Here is a 14,877-nt window from a genome sequence, read left to right as displayed (position 1 = left end):
AAGACTGAGTGAATTATTTTGGCAGAAAAGTTTTCTTAAAGGAAAATTTAGTAAATTGATAATAAAACTGTTACCCAAGTATAATTACCGTGTATTCATTTGCATAACTGAAGGGAGTATTCAAGACAGTGGATGATAAGTTTACATGCACAATGTGCTCCAAGAATATTATGGAATATCAGGTTTCCATTAGATGTGAATCAGGTTGCAACTCTATTTTTTCACAATTCTTATCTGGGATTATCAAAATCCATAATGAGTGAGGTCAATTCAAGCACAATCCTGTACTTTTGTTCCAAATTTTGTGACATCATGCCATTCAAGCTAATTCAAGCATTCGAAAAGGGACAAAAAGGAGTCATTAACTGCATGTGAATGAATTTCAGTTAAAGTTAGCCAACTTAATGGAGGAGATAAAGGCTCAGAATTTGTTAATTTAAGCCTTAACATTAAAGCATGGGGGGGGGGGGTAAGGTTGATGCACCAAGTGACACTGTATGCGCAAGAAATGGCCATTAGTTCATAGACCTGGATGTCATTAGTGTAAGAACAAAACAGGGAAAGCAGAGAAAACAAATGAATTGAAGATGATCCGGATTAATTATAAAATTCCTCAAAACAATCCAGAGATGCCCAAAGTGAGTTCAAGTGTCACTCAAGCAGTGGCAAAAAACAGTTTGCTGATGTAGTGAAGGACTACAATCCATAAACCATCGGCTGAAGTGACTGACCCCACTGAAAGTGATAACTTCAAGATGGTTCAAAGCAGGAGGAAAAGAAGAAGTCTTCTGTATGTTGGAGTAGCAAGCAATGATTCAAGGGAATCCCACAGAAAATACATCTTGGGGGTTATTCCCTAACAACGGTGGCCAGTGCTGTTTGCTTAAGGATACCATTATGGCTTCGGCTACGTGTATTGGAATGAGAATAAGAAGAAGTAAAAGGCACTGATGCTATTTCTGGATATTATTTCAATGTCGGGCTGCTGTGTCCATGGCATAACGGCATCGCTGAAATAGCATCAACAATGCATTGCTCTGTGGTAGTCAATTGTCAAAATCGTCATACAAAACACTATGTAAACATGAGAATTGAAGATAAGTTCTATTTAATTATTGATTTTTAATGTTTATCAAGTTTTCCACAAACTAAGTGTAAAAATGGTGGTGTCGGTATGATGTATTTATGTTAATGAAAATGTGGCTTTGGATATACTTGAGATAAAGGTACCCTTTACTGATGAATTATGCTTTGAATGTATGGCTTGTAACTGGTAATGTGATAACTTTGAGCTTGTATCACTTGGGGTGAATCGCTCCCCCTCAAGTGATATCAAATTATTAACAGAAAAGCTGGATTAAGTATCAAAATTATTGCATTTTCCAGAGAGAACTATTATTCAAACTGGTGACTTTAATTGTGAACCTTTTCATTTCCCCTTTCAATTTCATCACTTTCTCAATGATTAATTGTCCAAGCATATTTTAGAAATATGTGCACACATAGTATGGACACATGAATGTACACTATGCCCTGCTGTGTCAAAGATGAATTTTTACCGGACAAAATGTCACAGATATCCATCTCTTTGGTGGAATTTACTATCTGCAAAGGTATACTTAGCAAATTGCTGTTGCATTACACATATGCATCCCCTATTTGTCCCACATATTAAATTGAGTGCGCAAAGGAATAAATAGGAAATAATTAACTGGATAATACCCTTTTTGAATGAACTGGTGGATTTTTACGGTTTACTGTTGAGATTCAAAAATAGTGTGTTGAAAGCCAAAAATAATATTTTTTGAATTTTCAGTTTTTTCAACAGTCAATTCAATAGGTTTTTCACAGGAAAATAAACAATTTTTACTCAGCAAAATCAACAGCTTTTCAACTGTAAATTTAAATGTTTTTGAACAGTTAATTCAACTGCCTGAATTTGTGAATGAAATTTCTACCAGTTTTTTCGCAAAGGATGTACTGACTTATTCAAGTATAAAGTTAAATTACAAAATATTTTGATAAACATGTATTTCAAAGTATTTACTACACAACTTTAACATACTTCAATGAAAATGGCAACTTGTGATCAGCAAAGATGAAACTTTACAAGCAGCAGGGTAATGCTTTTCTATGGATGAAATTTGCATGAGATATTACCAATACCTTGCTGAATTAATGAGTGCTGACTAGGACAGTGTTATTCATGTAATAAGATAAACATTATCTGTACATTAATGGGATGAATATTGTGTTTAATCTGCTGGTAAAATTGGGGGGCAAGTGCACACAAGATGTTTATCTCCATAAATATCGTCAATCCGCCCCACTCTTGGCCATACCTTATTTTCAGGTCGAACAAACAGCTAGATATGCGAAGACGTGTCAATCCAGAGTAATTTAATTTATTGCAGCATCATAGTCGTCATTGAATGGAACATGAAAAGGAAATGAATTAATAAGATACCTTCAGATTATTTCATGGAAATCAAGTTTTTCATTTTAAACATTAGTTAATTGGATTGTTTGGAGAAATCAAAAGGAGGCATAAAAGGTGTATGCAGAGCATTTTGATTGGTTGTGGAATGCATTAAACTATGGAAAGTGGGAGTTGATGTAGGGGCAGGAAAAGGATGAGCATGTTGGACAGGAAGAAGGGAGGTAGGAAGTTTGTGGGAGAGAACAGTGTAATGTAGTTTGGGGTGCCAGGATGTGTGTTGCTAGATAAATCTAAGAAATACAGTATTGTTCAGTCTGTGTCCATCCAAAACTAAACTCCAATGGTGGATTAACATTAATAATAATACCATAAAAAAACCATAAACACAGTAATCAACCCGAAGTTCAGTTTGCTAGGTGATGGTAGAGTTCACTTAGTGCTAAGCCTGACGGCATGTGAAATTCACCCATCAGGGTAGGGTGGTCAGTTCCTTTCCCTGTACTGATTACGGTTTCTCAGGAAGACCTGGTTCCTAAAAAATCATCTGGCTTGGGTGGAGCTGCAGGTACCCGGAGAGGCTTGCCCAGGAATTGAGCCCTCTAGTCAGGAGTCCAATGCTCTACTGAGTGCTAATGAATTAAATTTTTTTTAACTTTTCAATTCATTAGCACTTCCTATCATTAAGACATTGATAGGAAGGAGGACCGACCAGTTTTCTTTCGTGTTCATGTATTATCCATGATGACAAAGAAAGAAATATTGATGGTTTACAGATCAATTTATGCTTGTTTATAATTTGATGTCATAGCAAAAAGTCTTTAATTTTTATTAATATTTATTGTTTTCATTTTAGCCGATTTTAGCAAACAATAACTAACTAGGTCATCTTGATCACCCTTCCATGTTACCATTCAAGGTGGACTGAACAGACCCATAAGCGAAGGAAGTTTTATGCTAGCCAAAAATTACCAATCATTACAATCCTCAGAGCATTATGATGAATGTTAAAGTAAACTAAAAATTATTTTTGTCTTACCGCTGGAAATGCTGCTTGCTCCCGAGAATAAGGTCGATTCCAGTCAGAAGAAATTACACATTCCTGAGTATGAGGTGCCATCTTCAGTGGATTGGTACGGATATCCATTTTGCCCTCTTCTATGCTTTTGATTTCTTGCCTGATACCTTTGTGAGAGTACACAAAAAATTACAAATATAAAAAAGTGATGAGCAGGGTACATATTTTGAGTCAAGACGATGAGACTTGAGATTATATCACCCTAAACTGTATTAAATCAAGCGCAAACCAATACGGTGGCCACACTCTTGAGTCCTTTGGGTATTTTATTTATTATTACATTTTCACCTTAGGGTTGCCTTTTAGAAAATATTAATATCTGGTACACTGTTTATTATAAATTTGTACTTCATATTCTAAACAAAATATCAAAAGAGAAAATAAAGTTCTGAGAATAAATACATAAGTAATGTATTCTCACCCGTGACCAAAGTAAAAAAATGAATGCATTATACTCACTAATCATTGCATCACAAAAACGATCTAGTTCTGCTTTGTCTTCAGATTCTGTGGGTTCAACCATCAAGGTTCCTTGGACAGGCCAGGACATGGTAGGAGCATGAAAGCCTGGTATGGAGAATATGCACTTTTATTCTGTAGAATTACTTTACAGAGATAATAAATTTTTTCAATTAAAAAAAATAAAGGCCTAGAACCAAATACACTTGCTCTACATAATTGCTTATGTTCTAACTAACCATAATCCATCAACCTCTTGGCAATATCTACAGCTTCAATGTTTGCAGTTTTCTTGAGGTCTCGTACATCAAGTATGAACTCATGTGCAACAAGGCCATCCCTTCCTTTGTATAATGTAGGATAATGACTCTCTAATCGACGACTCATGTAATTGGCATTTAAGATTGCCACTTGTGTAGCTTTTCGTAGGCCTCTTGGCCCCATCATCTGCAATTAATGTGACTCGATATGAAAAGAGTTGGGAAGAAAAAGAACATATATATATTTCAGCAATATTATCAAGTTCATTGTGTGCATGTCATTTCTATACAATAGCTTTGTGCAGGCTAATATGGTGGCCAATATACCACAGGATTTTAAATGATGGTCAAATAGCAATATGGTGAAAGAATTAAATAATAATTCGAAAGATTTCTATTTAAATAAATGTTTCTTCATAAACTTTTGGTGATACTGTTCAAAGATTTGCCAATTTTTATGGCACTAAGAGGCTTTATCAGCATTGTATGATTTTAAATATTGTAGCAACAAAGAAAAGTTGAATAGTTGGATCAATCAAAACTTTTATTCACCTTAATGTATGCCCAGGAGATGGGAAGGATAGCCGAAGACCCAAATGGAGCAGCACTCACCACCCCAAATGATTTTGCTGCTCTTCCCAGGTCGGCCATTGGATTTATTACAGGATGACTTGGCAAAAATGGTGCTAAATGATCTTTTCTAAAAAAATAAGGTGGTCTTAATAAATGATTTTCAGTGAAGGTATTTAAGGAATTTGATTGCAAGTAAAAGCAAACTGTAATGCATCCAAATGAATTTCTTAGTATAGGAGAAAAAATATCACTACTTACACTTTTAAAAAGAAGTGATATTGAATTGTACAAATCAATTTGTTAAGTCAATGCACACCCAGCTCAAATGTGCACATATCCATGCAAATCTCAGCTGAATGTACATTGGCTTCACGTATGGATTTGCATTCATTATATAAAGATATAATTATAAACAAACATTTATTTTATCAAAGGAGTAGTCTTGAGTCCCCTTCTCCTCTGCATTTTTTTAACTCCTGCTGTTGATCAAGATAGCAGATGGAAGAGAAGTCATGTGCTATGTCCACCAAATTAGAATAAACCAGTATTTTTTTCAAAATGGATGACCCATTGCAAATTTCATCCAGTGCAAAAAAATTCATGCTGCACTGAGTATTATGTGGAAAGATGATAAGATTATAGGGAGGTTAGCTGGACAGACATATCTGATCATCCACTACGAAAGAGGAAGGTTTTAGGGCTACAATTGGTATTGCATAGTAAATAATGTGTCTGTTGATAAATTTAAGGTATTTTTAAAAGAATACATTCAACCCATCGACAAAAATATGATTCATCAAGAAATCAGAGAAAGTTGTTTGATAAATCAAATAGTTTGGAGTCAGAATAATATAAATACGTAATTCCTGCCAAAATGCTTTCCCTGCTATGTATTTTTCTCATGTTGAGTGTATTTAATTGTAAAAGAAACCATTGAAATTTTTAAATAAGTTGATAATAATTCACCCACCACAATCAACTTAAAATAATTACTCACACTCCAATGGGTCCCATACCAGGCCCACCACCGCCATGGGGTATACAAAATGTCTTATGTAGGTTCAGGTGAGAAACATCAGATCCATAATCACCAGGCCGACACAATCCAACTTGAGCATTCATATTTGCTCCATCCAGATAAACCTGTATGTTTTATTTGCAATTTTTAATTTCAAATAATGGAAATTTCCACTTGTCTCACGTAATCAATAATTACCTGTCCTCCATTGTCATGAATCATCTGGCAAACATCTCCAATAGTTTCTTCAAATACTCCATTTGTTGATGGGTAAGTGATCATAAGGCAAGCTAAATTCTTCTTATGCTTTTCAACCTGCAAATTTTTAATAGATATAAACATGATTTTCTTAACAAAGAATACAAAATACATACATATAATATGCAATTTTAGCATATTTTCATCAAAAGTCTCACTTTAGCTTGCAGATGTTTCATGTCTATACTTCCATCTCGAGCAACATTTATAGGCTCGACTTTCATTCCAGCCATCTGGGCTGAGGCAGGGTTTGTACCGTGAGCTGAAGTAGGTATCAGACAGATGTTTCTATGACCTTCATCTCGTGCTTCCAGGTATGATTTTATTGCACGCAGACCAGCATATTCTCCTTGAGCTCCGCTGATTCAATAAATTATGAAAATGAAAGATTGCTTCAAATTATTAAGAAAGAAAATATCAAACACTGGCTTAAAATGATGAACGGTGAAAAGACATCTCAAATTTGAAATTTTATGTTTCTTAGTTACTAATTTATCCTTTTATGTCCCTTCATGTACTATACTGTCAGATATTATGAATGAAAACTAAGTAGGCAGTTTGCTCAAATTAGCAGTCAACTCATGAATAACAGTACCATAAAAGCAGTAGCTGCATCTTTCATTGAACAGGATAAATCCTGAAGTATATGAAGTATGTATGGATTAAATATGAAAAAATAATGGAAATATTTGCTGAGATAACTGCATGTAATGTGCATGACAGGAGAGCAACATTCTTAAAAAAAAATCTGCAAGTAGGATGTAATTCACTGTGATGTGAATTGGTACATTGAAAATACAATAGCTCAAGATTGGTGTTATTTAGTGTATGAAATATAAACTGATATCTCCTTTCACATTATTGCAAAATGAAAAAACAGATCAAGTAATTTCTGCCCACAGAAAAATAATAAAATTTCAAGGAAAGTGACTACCTATTGGGTTGGAAGGATATCCGATCGTATCCTGTTATCTCACATAAATCCTCTTCTAATTCACGAAACAGTTGAAGGTACCCTATTGATTGCTCAAGTGGCACAAATGGATGGAGCTCTGTGAAGTCCGGAAAACTACAACCCATCATCTCGGTAGTACTTGTCAATTTCATTGTGCATGACCCCTGTAAAAGTGACAAAAGAAATTATTATTTTGACCACTAAAGAAATATATATATATAGCCACTCCTAAACAAACTTTAAAGCACAATGCCATGATATCAGACTGCCATTAAGAGGTCAAGCATGCCATCTATTTCTTGGTGTATTTTTAAATTTTGTGATTATATACATGTGAAAATAATGTTGAAACAATTGGTAAAATTTGCCCCTTATATAATTCCCCAACCTTAAATATAATATTTAAGTTTTACTCATGTGAAATCATAATGTGAAAATAATGTTGAAACAATTGGTAAAATTTGCCCCTTATATTATTCCCTAACCTTAAATATAATATTTAAGAAATACTCATCAAATCTGAATCAACAGTAATCATTCCTTTCTTATCTCCACATACTACCTTGATCAAAAATTTCCCGGAATTTATTCAGAAAATTAAAAATACAAGTTTATTCATCTAAATCTATATTGTCCCCTTCAAAGTAATCCCCATCGACTGCAACACACTTATGCCAGCGCTTGATCCAATCCTCGAAACATTTTTTATATTCGGTTTTCGGTATGTCCATCAGTGCTTCCTGCGATTTTTCCATTACTTCCTCTCGGCTGCTAAAACGCGTTCCCCGTAATGGTTTTTTAACTCGATTGAACAGAAAGAAGTCACAGGGAGTCAAATCAGGTGAATTCGGTGGCTGTTGGATGGTATTTGTTGCATTTTTCGTCAAAAAATTACGAATAATGATAGCACTGTGCGACGGTGCGTTATCATGGTGCAAAATCCACGAGTTTTCTGCCCACATTTCTGGTCTCTTTCGGCGAATTGCTTCACGCAAACGTCTCATAACGCCCAAATAATACTCTTTGTTTACTGTCTGGCCTTCTGGCAAAAATTCATGATGCACTACACCGTTGTAATCCATGAAAACCGTCAGCATTGCCTTCTTTTTTGACTGAAAACGACGTGGTTTTTTTGGTCTCGGCTCATTTGGTGAACGCCATTCACTTGCCTGATGTCTGGATTGCGTGTCGTACTCATAAACCCACGTCTCGTCTCCAGTAATGATCCTTTTGATGAATGTGGGATCGGATTCAGCCTCGCAAATCATGTCTTTTGCGACGTCAACACGGTCTCTTTTTTGCATGAAATTGAGGTCTTTTGGCACCAACTTTGCTGCTACGCGACGGAAACCCAAATCATTAACCACAATGTCTTGGGCGGATCCATCGGCAATGTTCAAGTCCTCCGCTATTTCTCTGATGGTTAATTTGCGGTTATTGACCAACATTTCTTTTACTTTATCAATTTTTTCACCGACTTTCGATGTCGATGGTCTGCCACTGCGTTCATCATCTTCGATTGACTCACGACCACTTCTGAACCGCTCGTGCCACTGGTAAACGACCGTTTTTTTTAGAGAATCGTTGCCGAAACACTTTTCCAACATTTCCAACGTCCGTGCGCCACTAAATCCGTTTTTTACGCAAAATTTAATACAAGTTCGTTGTTGCAAATTTAAATCCATTTCTGAAATTGTAAAAAATCGCCAACACACACAGAGATAGATGTACTCTTGGCTACGTAACTTTTGCAAATGTCAAGTTATGACACTAAGATTTAAAGGGAATATCAACAACAGATGTACCAATTTAACAAAAAAACAGAACTCAAATCGGAACGATGGGAGCGCCACACGGTGGTTATTCCGGGAACTTTTTGATCAAGGTAATAATTGGGCAAATGCAACAAAATTTTAAGCAAATTTTAAGTTTGATAAATGTGCAACTGAAGGATGTGTGATTTATTTGCATTGCTCTCATTGCACCACATTTGGAGTGCCTACCTGTCTAGTACTCCATTATCAAGGGAAAAGTTGATATTTTTGTAGCAAATAAGTTCAATTGTGATCAATCAGGTTGAATTAATAATAAATTTCAGATAAAGTTGCCTTGAGATTAGTAATATATCTGAGCATCATATATTCAAACCATGTAGTTTATGGTTTGACTTGATGGAAAATTTCCTTATTGGAGAGAAACGATAATTAACAATTGTGGTTTCCACTACCCTAGTATAATAAAAATCACAATTGTTAATTATCGTTTCTCTCCAACAAATTCATTTAGTTGACCACATGCAGTTGACATTCTTGGATGACCAATAGTGAAAGTACCAATTATCCTACCAGGACTTTTAATTATACACAAAGAAAGGCAGCCTATAAAGTTTCTAAATCCCCACAATCATCACAAGAGATTATACAAAAGTTAAAAATAGAAAAATAAACATGATTTAAACAATCATCAGGAAAATTACCCAGAGTATTTTACCAATGGGGTGTCATTGGATTTCTAAAAATCCTTGATATGCCTCCTCTTATCATTTTCATTTTACCCTTACCAGAGGAATCATTGAATGCACCAGGGAAATGTCTTTATTTTCCAAAGACTTCATGTAACGAACAATTCTGCTCTCAGAATGGTGGCTGTTAAAAACTGGATGTGCCAAATAGTGAGATGTCCTTAAGAAAGGAGATGATTTAATACCATGGCTTTGAATCATTTGTAGTCCACATCTTTCAACCAGCTGAAAAAAAATATAAATGAAGGATGTTAACATTGTGAGAATAAAATTAAAATCCCTCAATTCTCAAAACAGAAAATCAGTTGAAACTTTAAGCAAATATGTAATAATTAGCAAAATATTTGAGATAAATAAATTCCATGGGCATATTTTGATTTTTGTGAAGTTTATTTATAAAGCAGTATTCATGAAATGGTGTGTCTTAGAAAGAGAGTAGGTTGTTTTAAATTTTTTATAATGCTTCAAATCATGGCAATATCTTATCTAAATAAAGACTGAGGAGCTTTCGAAAGGATTCACTCTTTGTTGCTCCAGGTTTAAAGTTGGTTTGTATTGCTTGAGAGTAATCTAGTCAGACCAGATATGTATGGATGGAAATGGTATTTACATAATTGTTTTTTAACACTGATTTCACGACAGATAGTGACTGAATTGTTTAAGGCGCTAAATGGTAATCAACAAATACCTTCAGGATAATGTCATTCTAAGTAGCCTGAACTGGTGAGAAACAAAAAGGCATGGTCACCAAATTAAAGTAATTCAATTTGTCTCAAATAAAGTTAACTGTGATTGCATAAAATTTATGAAATCCTATCTTTATGTAGACTAAAAATAGATAAAATTAATTGGCCAGCATTAAAATATGTAGAATTTAAATCATTATCATTCTTTTTCTGCTGGTAAAGGTAGGTTTTGAATTGACACAGCCTATATAACTGTATTGTGATATATTTTTTATTGCTCCTCCTAAAAAGACAAACTCTGATATCCAACATTACTATAAGCTACTCTTCCATTACATGTAGATAATTCCTTCCTTCATTCCATCCATAATTCCCTTTGCTATTTCTACCCCTTCCTTGTTTGCCTAAAATTTTCCCCTCTAGCACTATCTTCAACATCCTACTGCCAATGAAAATGCTCTGAATCCACCTTTAGTGTCTCCTTTGGATTTCTTGTTTCCATTTCCATCCATTTTACCTTTTCCTTTCTTCCCCTCAGCCACATTTCAAAAGCATATACCTGTCATCTTGCTTCAATGAACATGTTTCTGTGTCACGCTAAACCATACTCCGGATCATGGTTTTTATGAGCCTTTCCTTAAAATCTGTACTCAACATTCCCACCATCAACTCCATCTTCTTTATTAAAGATTCTTTGCCTAATGCAATTCTTCATCTTATGTCCCTCCTTTTTTACCATTTTGGTCCTAAAAACTTCCAAGATAAGTAAACTGTTCCACCTGCACTAGTTTACCAACTCCTATTTTAATATTGAGGTTAGCATTCCTCTTTCTCAATAGCTGCATAACCTTTGTTTTGTTTACATCTATTCTCATCCCATACCTATAGCACTGATTTACCAATTCACGCAGCAATGAAACCCATTGGCTGACTGGAAAATTAATCTTTGTTCATCAGCAAACCTAATTGGTTTTAAGAATTCCCCATAAATAATTTTTATTCATGCCAGTTCTTACCATGTCTCTTTCACTATTTCCTTCAGATATTCACTGAAAAGCAGAGGTGATAATGGACATCCCTCTTCCTAACACTGCCCATCCAGACTATCTATTCCACACCTGCACCATAGCAGTTTGAGACATACACAGGTTGGATTAGCCACCTAACCCTCCTATTCCTATTTTCTGCAATATACCCAAGAGTTTTTCCCAATTCACTCTATCAAATGCCTTTTCAAAATATACAAAACAGGCAATTATATCAATATTGTATTCATTATTCCTCTTGATTAGTGATCTCACCACTGCTATGGCATCATGCACGCTCTCCCCTTCCTGAACTCAATCTAACCATCCCCTAATTAATCATTTGCGTGCTCTCTATCCTCCTGAAAACCTTTTTAGCTGTATGAAAAATCAAACAAATTGTTTTGTAGTCCTTGCATATGGCAAATAATTTAGGTGATTTCCATTCGCCTTTCTCAATTGTGTTTTCAATGTGACACCATCACTCAAATAGCTGCCCTACTGGGGTCAGATACTTTTGTACAAGGTGAAATCAAAAAAGACAGGACTGATTTTATTCTGCAAAAACCATCCAACGGATCGAAATGAGACACAAGGTGCCATCTAGCAACACATCTGACGACTAAAATGAGAGGTGTTGTGTTTGTTTACGTCTAGTTGTTACGCAGCAGCAGCGTCTAACCTTTTCGTCGCCGCGTGCAACGGCAGCAATGAAGGAGCTAGAGGAACAGCATGTGCACGTGAAATTTTGTTCCAAACTTGGCAAAAGTGCTACGGAGACATTTGGAATGATTCAGCAAGCCTTTGTTAATGAAGTTATAAGTCAAAGCCAGTGTTTTGAGCGGTACAGTCATTTTAAATCAGACAGAACCTCGACAGATGAAGATTCACGAACGGGGTGGCCTTCTACTTCCACAGACCCCAACCATGTCAAATCAGTGAACGATTAGGTGCAGGCAAATCAACATTTAACTGTTAGGGAGATAGCCGAGGAAGTGAACATTAGTTTTGGATCCTGTCAGACAATTTTGACGGACATTTTGATAGATAACGCGGGACAGATAACGTGCCGGCTCTCACGGCGCTGATCATGACAGTTTTTCACTGCCCTACTCTCCTGACATGGCTCCATCAGACTTTTTTGTTTCCAAAGTTAAAATCAACCTTCAAAGGGTGCTGATTCAGCTCCTTTGCAGACATTAAAACTAATTGTACGGCGGACCTGAAGAGGATCCCTAAGGCGGCTTACTATGCAGGGTTCGAGAGCTGGAAGAAAAAATGGCAAAGGTATGCCATCAGCCAAGGCATGTTTTTTGAGGGCTACAAGTTCGATTAAGCAGTATCCATTGAAATAAACAAGTTATAAAATCAGTCCTCTCTTTTTTTGATCACACCTTGTACGTACCTCAATAAGGCACAGAAGCTGCACTGACTACCTTTTGTCTGGTTCCTACCCTTCAACTTATTTGGCATGGGTGATCGTACCAGGAGCAAATATCATTGCTCCCACCAGCACAACTCGAGAGGTCAAATGATTGCATAAGTCCTACCACCTAATAATGGTTGTAGTCCATGAGGAGGAGAATATAATAATATAAAACTAATAATAAAATATCACAATTGTTAAAAACAATAATGTAGATCTTCATGCAGACAGATAAATTGTGACATTTTCTTAGAACACATAATTTTATTTTTACACACATTTTCTCAATATAAATATATTTTCTCAATATAAAATATATGGGCATAATGAGTAATGATATAATAAGTGGGAACATGTTATCACAAACCTTATAATACTATACTATAACAATACACTATAACATATACGTATTCAAAAACATCTGTAATGGCAGATAAAAGAAATATTGATAGATCTGAGGAGTATTGGAGGGGAAATTCTTGTAGATTGGAAGTGGGTCTGTTTTAGGAGAGGTTTTGAATACTAAGGGCAATGTGAATAGGGAAAGGCAAGCACATTAAAGGTACAAAAAGTAGGAGAATAATCAGATAAAAATCAAAAGAGGAGACTAAAGTGACATGGACTTATAATGAGGGGCAGGAAACTGTACAAGGAGGAGTGGAACTTTGAGGAAAGATATAACTTAGGTGAAAAAAGTATTAGGGATAAACAAAATATAGACTGAAATGGTAGAGGTGGACCAAATTCAGCAATCCCAATTTTTCCTTAAAAACTGATGTTGCAAATCCATCCATTAAAATGCAACCGTTAGAGATGAATTAATTTAAGTTCCCACAGTCTTTATTAAAGAAAGGGGGGAAACATTTACAAAGAATCATGGTCATTCCTATTCTGTTCATTTACCTGCTCAGTTTTTCCAATGTATCCAAATACCCACAGTAAATCATCAATGTCCTTTGTAGTGACTGTCTCATCAAGCGATATGCCAACCTGGAAGATATTTTTTTACTTTATTTTGCATACAGTATAGTCAGTTTTCACTAATATCATAACTAGTACAATAGATTCTATTTGGAAATAACTCCATCTCACCATTAGGAAGTGATTTTCAATACATCTATTTAGTTTTCTTCTATATGAAAGAAGCACTCTCAAGACTATATTACAATATCAGTTTCATTATGGTGTCTCAAAAAAGAATTAACATTTTCATCAATCATGTCCCCAACAAGCACTTGAAGATATTTATTTTTGCTAGTAATATACTTAATATTTAATTTATCAATATTTATTCAAAATGTCAAATGACTTTCTGCTGAAGATCAAGCTCATGAATGTCTTTAAGCAATACTTTTGCATAGTTATTGTTGTCATTATGGTTAAAATAATTGGAATAGTGGTTGAAAGAAGTGCTTGAGAATAGGAATACCTGTACCATCTATTCATTATCTTGAAAATGGCCCTTGACCTTTAATCCTCATGGTTCATCGTAGCATAATCAGTGTTGTCATCAACAACTTTGATTGCCATGAAGAAAGTATTTATATTGTCGAATACTTGTGTGTGTGTCCAATCATTGAATCAGCTTTTGGCCACACACTTGATTGGACCTTTTAGGTGCCTGTAATAGTACTCAGCCACTTGACTGTTCCCATCTAACTCATCATTATATATACCTTGAACAGTCCTCAATTGATGGCCCTGGTTTACACAAATACCAAGAGTCAGACAACTAATTGCAGCGCAATAATGAGATCACTAATCAAGCTAATGTGGCTTTATTTTTGGGTGTAATTATATTATTGGTCAAGAAAAATATAAATAAACTGGTAAGTTTATTTTTTTAAGGGATGGAATTCAAATATAATATACCTTCACAGTTTCACTTCTGAAAGAATGAAATGATGATGTGAATTATTTTTTTGACAGATATCATGACTGTAACCCATGAGCAGGGTCTCGGCGCTAGTGGTATGTAATGAAGCTTCTAGCTGTTTGTTTTTTTTCTCTAACATTAGAATCAATATTGAAAAGTTTAAGACATGAGTTAATGTTATCTTGCATCTCTGTCACATTATTAGAAACTTAAGTTTGTCTTGTTTGCACAATTGATGTTTAAATATTAAATAGGTACTTATCTCCCCATCTTTGAGCCATGTTTAAAATAACCTCTATGATCTG

The 14,877-nt window shown here is 35.1% G+C and overlaps 1 protein-coding gene across 1 annotated transcript in view; it reads right to left on the bottom strand.

Moving 5' to 3' along the window:
- Nucleotides 1-2,038: 2,038 nt before the first annotated feature.
- LOC139690745 (glycine dehydrogenase (decarboxylating), mitochondrial) overlaps nt 2,039-14,877 on the bottom strand; it is a 33,416-nt gene continuing 20,577 nt past the window's right edge. The window contains exons 9-19 of the mRNA XM_071588274.1: nt 13,600-13,686; nt 9,599-9,784; nt 7,018-7,202; nt 6,242-6,443; nt 6,024-6,140; nt 5,805-5,950; nt 4,787-4,934; nt 4,214-4,421; nt 3,975-4,082; nt 3,477-3,622; nt 2,039-2,366 (exon numbers count right to left, since the gene is read on the bottom strand). Coding sequence (XP_071444375.1) covers nt 2,256-2,366; nt 3,477-3,622; nt 3,975-4,082; nt 4,214-4,421; nt 4,787-4,934; nt 5,805-5,950; nt 6,024-6,140; nt 6,242-6,443; nt 7,018-7,202; nt 9,599-9,784; nt 13,600-13,686 — 1,644 coding nt within the window. The 3' untranslated portion in view covers nt 2,039-2,255. The remainder of the gene's footprint in view (nt 2,367-3,476; nt 3,623-3,974; nt 4,083-4,213; nt 4,422-4,786; nt 4,935-5,804; nt 5,951-6,023; nt 6,141-6,241; nt 6,444-7,017; nt 7,203-9,598; nt 9,785-13,599; nt 13,687-14,877) is intronic.

Source organism: Hetaerina americana, unplaced genomic scaffold (genome assembly GCF_022747635.1).
Source record: "Hetaerina americana unplaced genomic scaffold, ioHetAmer1.1.p SCAF_3, whole genome shotgun sequence".
NCBI lineage: Eukaryota > Metazoa > Arthropoda > Insecta > Odonata > Calopterygidae > Hetaerina > Hetaerina americana.
Note: the sequence above shows the minus strand (reverse complement) of the source record. Positions and strands in the feature narration are given on the sequence as shown.